The following is a 7,401-nucleotide window of genomic DNA, read 5'->3' as shown; positions in this document are numbered from 1 at the left end:
TTTCATGCTTCAATATTTGCCTTCTAACACATTATATGCAACATTTATTCATTTAAAATTTTTTTTTTAATAACAGGCATTGAGATATTAGAAGAGGGGCAGCGGGGAGAATAAATTGATAAGCCTCTGATGCTGTGTCTTCACTGCATCGAGTTGGAATTCCAGGACATCAGAGATTCCAGCAGGTCTGTTTAGCTTGCTTGATGAGTAGATACACCATGGCTATGAATTCTGCAATATACAATTCTCAAAACAAATTTTAGTCTCAAGATAATTTTTTGTTATTTTTTATTGTATATTATATTTACATTTCAAATTTTATCCACTTACACAACTCCTACCACTACCCAGAAACCTCCTATCCCACCCCACCTCATCCTGCTTCTATGAGGATGTGCCCCCAGCTACCCCCCCCACTCCCACCTCCCCATCCTCGAATTCCCCCATTCTTGGCGTTCAGCCTTCATGGGAACAATGATCTCCTCTCCCACCTATGTCTGACAAGGCTATCCTCCCCTACATATACAGATGGAGTCATGGGTCCCTCCCTATGAGCTCCCAGGTTTGTGGTTTAGGGAGCTTTGGTTGGTTGGTATTGTTGCTTTCCTCATGGGGCCACAAACCCTTTCAGCTCCTTCAGTCTTCTCTCTAACTTCTCCATTGGGAAACCTTTGATCAGATCAGTGGTTAGCTGTGGGGAAGAAATCTTGCGGGCAGGGGGTGGGGAGAGGAAGAGGGAGTCCGGAGGGTCCCACATTGGTACAGCCTCTGCGGGCTGGCAGTGGGTGGCTCAAGTTTCCAAAGGCTGGGAACCTGGCGGTGGCAGATCAGACAGATCAGGCGACACGTGGAGTCTGGTTTTCCACAGTTTTTATTGTTCATGCCATGGTAAATGGATGTAGGTGGTTCCCCCACCAAAGGCCAGGGGAGCTTAATTTTATAGGGAGGGGAAAAGGGTAGGGAATAACTTAATTAGCTACCCCCCTGGCCTTTTGATAATTCATTAATATTTAAATCTCTGGAGGTGGAGACTTGTTAATCATGCCCTCTACCTGTGTGTTACATGACTGAAGGTGGCAGGTTAAATGTAGTTACCTCATCCAAGGCCCAACAGTTAGCTTGAGCATCTGCTTCTGAATATGTCAGACTCTGGCAGACCTCTAAGGAGACAGCTATATCAGGCTCTTGTCATCATGAACTTCCTGACATCCACATCAGTGTCTACCTTTGGTGACTGCACATGGGATGGATACCCAGGTGGAATGGTCTCCAGACGGCCCCTCCTTTAGTTTCTGTCCCACACTTTGTCTCCATATTTGCTCCCTTGAGTGTTTTGTAACATTTATAAGAGAAAACTATAGTTCTTAGAAGAAAAGGAAGTGGAAGCATCTATTTAGGGCCACTATCCAATTATTTACAGACATTGTCTGGTAGGTTTTTTTAAAAGTTTAGATAGCAGTGTATGTAATGAATGGTCATTAAACGTCTCTGTCAATATACCTCATATGATAATTTTTTATGAATACATACAAACCCACAGGAAAAAAATTTCTAAATAAGGGCAACTTATAAAAGACAAAATAAAATGAAAATCTATTTACTTGTATATTTGTTAAAGTACCTGGATTAGAAAGCAAGAATATATTTTTACTGCTCTAATGTGTTCTATACAATTTGGAGAATAATGTCCAATACATTTAATCTTTTTATTTATTTATTTATTTATTTTTTGGTTTTTCGAGACAGGGTTTCTCTGTGTAGCCCTGGCTGTCCTGGAACTCACTCTGGACATTTAATTTTTTAAAAATGAGTTTACTAAGTATACAACAAACCCAAGTAGGAGAGTAGATGATTATATATATATATATATATATATATATATATATATATATATATATATGCAGATAGAAAAAACTGCATCAAATATGGTGCTCAAAGTATCCATCAAATATGGACTGTTGATGCCCCAGTGAGGCATTCACATATGATGATGATTCCCATAGGTAAGAAACATAAAGATCAAAATGACTCATTGGATGAGGTTCCCAAATATAACAAAGAGTAACAGATATAAAAACCAAATTGAGCACTAAAGACTTCTAACAGAAAATAACTGAGAAATTAAAATATTCCCAATTGAGCTTACTTTTTATGCATGTGCTTTCCTTGGATTCCCTTCCACACTGTAGCCCTTTTAATACCATGATATAAAAATTACAACCTGTATTGGAAATAATTCACCTTTGATCTTTTCTCAAGTTTACAATACCTTTACTCCTGAATTGTTTTCTTATTATCTTAATTTTCTATCATAGAATGAGGGGAGCGAACCCATTCCACAAAGAAGAAACTTTGAGGACACATTAATACAAAAATAGTTGGTGAAATTGTCCTACTCCAAAGCAAAATTTGTCAGCTGAAATTACATGCAAGGTTTTTTTTTTTTACCAGTACAATGACATTACTTAATATATTTCTTATTGGACTGAAAAAATTGTCAGTGTTCAGTTGAAAGTTACAACTGTCTAAAAATCACTGAGAGTTTCTAATGATGAAATTTTTTATAAACAAATAAACTGCATGCAATGAGTAGATTCATTGTAAAATAAATAGTGCTATTAGTATTGAAATAATTGTTTCTCAGCCTATCCTTGTCTAATTCTGCTCAAATCCAACTAATCCTGGTTATACTGTTAGTACCTTTAATGTATACTCTAGATATAGTATTTATTTAAATATTACCCATGCCTGTCCATATTGCCAGTCTTATATTCTTCTGAAAAGTGAGCAGAGAATACTGAAATAGAGTGTTGTAAATGATTGAAATACTTCATGAAACATAACAAAGCCAACAAGTTATGAAAACAAGTAAAATTATGCTTGTAATCATTTTATCTATTCCTTTTATAAACATATAACAGTAATATGCTCACTCATTTTTACTTGCAAAGAGTGCACATTCCTTTAATTTCTCAAAAGTTTCTCATTTATGTCAAAGAACATAGAGCTGAACCTAAGATATCCAAGCAATGAATTTCCAAAAGGCTTTCTTCATGTCTCGATTTCTTAAACTGTAGATAAAGGGGTTCAGCATCTGAGGGACTACAGTGTACATCACTGATGCCACCCCTGAATATCTTGTAAATGCAGTTACTGAGGAGCTGAAATATACACCAAGACCAGTTCCATAGAACAAGAATACAACAGATATATGAGATGTGCAGGTGGAAAAGGCTTTTTTCTTTCCTCTTTGGGATGTCATTCTCAAAACTGACAACAAAATATAAATATACGAAAAGATGACTCCACAGAACGCACCACCTGCAAATATGAAAACTGCAGCAAATATAAGCAAGTTATTAATGAAAGTATCAGAACAGGCAAGCTTTAGGATCTGAGCAAGTTCACAGAAAAAGTTATGGATTTCCAGGTTTGTGCAGAATGACAATTGCAGCACCATTAGACTGTGGAGTAGAGCATCTATAATGCTAAACAAAAGGCAGAGCAGAACAAAGAGGGCACAACAACAGGGGTTCATGATGACTGTGTAACTCAGGGGTTTACAAATGGCCACATAACGGTCATAGGCCATTACTGCAAGGAGAAAATTTTCCATACCACTGAAAACTGAGACAAAGCAGAGTTGAGAGATGCATTGTATATAACTGATTTTGTTATTCTGTGTTTGAATGTTAACCAACATTTTGGGAATAGTGCTTGAGGTTAGACACATGTCGTTAATAGACAAAATGGATAAGAAGAAGTACATAGGAGTGTGGAGGTGGGAATCCAAACAGATTGCTAAGAGGATGACTATGTTTCCCAGAATTGTGACAAGATATATGCACATAAATATACCATATATAAGGCATTCTATTTCAGGATCATTTGTCAACCCGAGGAGATGAAATTCTAAAAAAGCTGTTTGGTTTCTCATTTCCATCTGTCCAGTAAGAGCACTGAAAAGACAAAGTAAAATACAATTAAAGTCAGATCATGTAGTTTTATTACATGACTCCGTGAGAAAAACATACTTATAGACACAAAATATTTAATTGGTAATCTCCTGAATTTTAAGAAGAAATTTCTTTATTCCACTTACAATGCATTGCCTAGTCAGGATACTTGTAGCCCATAATGGACTTTTAAAACTGCTTTTAAATATATGTATAAACACACACATATATACACACACATATAACACACATACACATATATATGTATATGTATGTATATATACATATATATGTATATATGATATATGTGCATAGGAGATCTATATGCATATGAGATTTGTGTGATTATTGAGGCAAGTAACAGCATAGTGACTAAGAATAATAATAGACAGGTATGGCAGAGCACAGCAAAGATGATAATCAACATCTTTTCTGTTTTACATTCTATAATTTTCTCATTTTATGATAAAAATAAAGAAACATCTTTTTCATGATTCTTAAATTTCACTTAAACAATAAGTAGTGAAGATATAATTAATACTGAGAAAATATTGATATATGAAGAAAAATCATCTCTGAAAGCATAAGTGGATGATGCTTCCTAAGCAGAACACTGCATGGTGAGTCATGTGTGAATATCGTTGGGTGGTAAAGAAAAAAGCTCATTACTCCATTTATTTGTTTCACTATTATTCAGATATCAGATATATGTTTACTTAATGAACAATGATGTTCAATGTCCATTTTCAGAATGATTAATCTCATGACACTAGACCAGGTATATAATATCTAACCACCAAGTTTTTTGAAAATCTAACATTCAAAAAATCCTTCAGTTTTTTAATAAATTGAAATATGTTTTTGAAGGTATAATCAATGTTTCAAAACAATTTCTAACATTCTTAAATTTGATATCCATATATCTCTTTTGTAGAGTGTTCAATGATATCCATATATTTCTTATGTGTAGAGTATGAAATAAGAGTATAAAAGAAAAAGATATCAGAATGTACAAAATTTAGTATATATATTTTATGTATCATTTTTCATGACCTCAAGTTCTGTTTTATTCTTTTTGTAGACTATTGTAAATTTCATTTGTTATCATTTGTGACTACCAAGATAAAACTAGTGTCTAGTTAATATTATGAATATTTTTTAAATTATCATCACAGAAGAATGAATGTTTTCATTCAAATACTATTGAAATATTGGTCTGTAACATTTTAAATGTTCAGACTAAAATGCAAAATTAAGAATGAACAGTGCTATTGAAATATCCACTATCCAGTGCTTTATTCTATTATGCCATTTTATGCCAGCTATGAAACCAATTTCTAGGCTTTTGTCAGAAACCTCTCTGCCTATCCTCCTAAAACACAGGCCCCTTCTCTATCATACACAATTTTTCCAGCTAGCTATATCTATCCCAACACCTCAGGCATAACCCAAAATATAAATCCTGTACATTAGCTTGTCCTATCTGGTCCTCTGAATTCCTTCTATCCTTAAACCAAAAGTATCCACATATCTTTTCTTCAAAAAAGTCCACATGCTAAAATTTTATTGAAAAAATTCAAAGGAAAAGAAATATTAAGCCAGTGTTTATTTTCTTAAACATAAAATTTGTTTGTTTTTTAAGAAATATTTGCTAGTGGTAATTATATAAACAAAGCCCAGGACATAGAATTTAAAAGAATAGTTGTAAAATTTATCAAAGAATTCAAGGAGTTTAAAAAGATAAAAAGAACCAGCTCAATGGAAGTATGAAGAAAGAATTGAAATTAGAATCTACATTTGTGATAAGGAAGGATATACACACATAAGGCTGATGGATTTGATAGGCATTCCAGGAATTGAACAGAGTTAAATAAATGGAAAAACTGATGAGGATTTAACTTAAAAATAATATTGAAAAACACAATAATACTCCAAGAAAAACCTTACAAGTAGAGTGGCTCAGAAGTACAATTAATAAAAATACAGAATTGTGGTACCTAGATCTATACTTACAATATAAATTCTGACAATAAGGCTTAGAGAACATCAAGAAAGAGGATATGGACAGATTGTTAGACATAGAAGACTGGGGTATTTACTTATAAATTTAATCTCTAAGGGTGTCATAGCTTCATCACAGTCTCAGCAATGTGACTGCCTAAATATAAACTGAACACAGACAATAGGCATGCTAAAGTGGATTGTGAAAATCTCATGGGGCCTCACCACAAATAAATGAGTTACAGACAACTAAGAAATTATAGAGAACTGAAGAAATAGTCTTCTATATGGTACAACACATAATTGTCTATCCAATAAAAAATTCTCAGCTCTGCAAAAATACAATTAAATATACCTTACAAAATGGGTATATTTAATTTATATTTTTAGGAACATATATATATATATATATATATATATATATATATATATATATATGACAGTAAGAATAATCATTAAGCCATTATTTAAAAGAATGGTGGTGAATATGAGAAGTTTTGGAGTACATAAAAAGAAAGAGAAATTCTTGCAAATATAGACTCAAAGAAATGTTCAGTTAAAAAGAAATAAATACAAAAAAAGATGCCTATGATCACTTAGTGTTTCCATGAGTAAACCAAGAATAAAAATGTGTTGTTCATTGCAATAAAGGCCAAGAAAGCTCTTAGCCAAAATGAACACCTATTAAATTTAATAGTACTGAAGAAAGTAGACTCAAATGGTCAAAACTGAAGGCAATAGACTACATATGACATAATTGTGACCAATATAGTCCAAAAGAGAGAAAACTGAAGCATTTTTTTCCAAACTAAGAAATAACACTAGGTAAGGCACTATCACCACTATTAACAATGAAATCATTGAACTACTATCCAGAGGAATAAGAATAGGTAAAGTAATAACACTGATTCTTATAGCAAAACTTAAAATACATTACTCCTTTGTCTATATGTCATTATTACATTTACATGATATAATTGTGTGTGTGATTGTGTGTGTGTGTGTACATGTGTGTTTGTGTGTGTGTACATGTGTGTTTGTGTGTGTGTGAGAGAGAGAATGCGTGTCGGCACATACACTCACACATTAGGATTTCAAAATACCATTTTGAATAAAAATAAAATAAATTATTTAAATAAAAAGTTAATTAATTTTTTAAGTTAAATTAATTTTTAAAAAATTCTTTAAATGAAATAAATTCTACTGTTGAATGTCAGAAATTATGGTAATTATCTAAGTTACTGGTATTAAATACTTGAATATGAATTATTCCTTTGAATTTATACGTTCATTTATTTTGAACACACAACGATCTAATAGTGATTCTCATTATGTTCATGTTTGTATACTTATCTTCTCGAGCATAAAGATTATTCCTGGGGTGTTGAAGTCTCCCACTATTATTGTGTAGGGGTTTATGTGTGTTTTGAGCTTTAGTGAAGTT

General features: G+C 32.9%; 1 protein-coding gene across 1 annotated transcript; it reads right to left on the bottom strand.

Annotated features, from left to right (window-relative positions):
* Positions 1-437: 437 nt before the first annotated feature.
* LOC143439638 (olfactory receptor 7G2-like) lies at positions 438-6,086 on the bottom strand. The gene is made up of 2 exons (XM_076925975.1): positions 5,970-6,086; positions 438-3,959 (listed from the first exon to the last, which is right to left on the bottom strand). The coding sequence occupies exon 2, from the start codon at positions 3,941-3,943 to the stop codon at positions 3,014-3,016; it is 930 nt and encodes a 309-aa protein (XP_076782090.1). The 5' UTR covers positions 3,944-3,959; positions 5,970-6,086; the 3' UTR covers positions 438-3,013.
* Between the last annotated feature and the right edge of the window lie 1,315 nt (positions 6,087-7,401).

Source organism: Arvicanthis niloticus, chromosome 27, assembly GCF_011762505.2.
Source record: "Arvicanthis niloticus isolate mArvNil1 chromosome 27, mArvNil1.pat.X, whole genome shotgun sequence".
In the NCBI taxonomy this organism is placed as follows: Eukaryota; Metazoa; Chordata; class Mammalia; order Rodentia; family Muridae; genus Arvicanthis; species Arvicanthis niloticus.
Note: the sequence above shows the minus strand (reverse complement) of the source record. Positions and strands in the feature narration are given on the sequence as shown.

What these genes read in the sequence shown, in the direction of transcription:
- LOC143439638 (XM_076925975.1), bottom strand. Translation starts at nt 3,943, where the DNA reads ATGGAAATGAGAAACCAAACAGCTTTTTTAGAATTTCATCTCCTCGGG.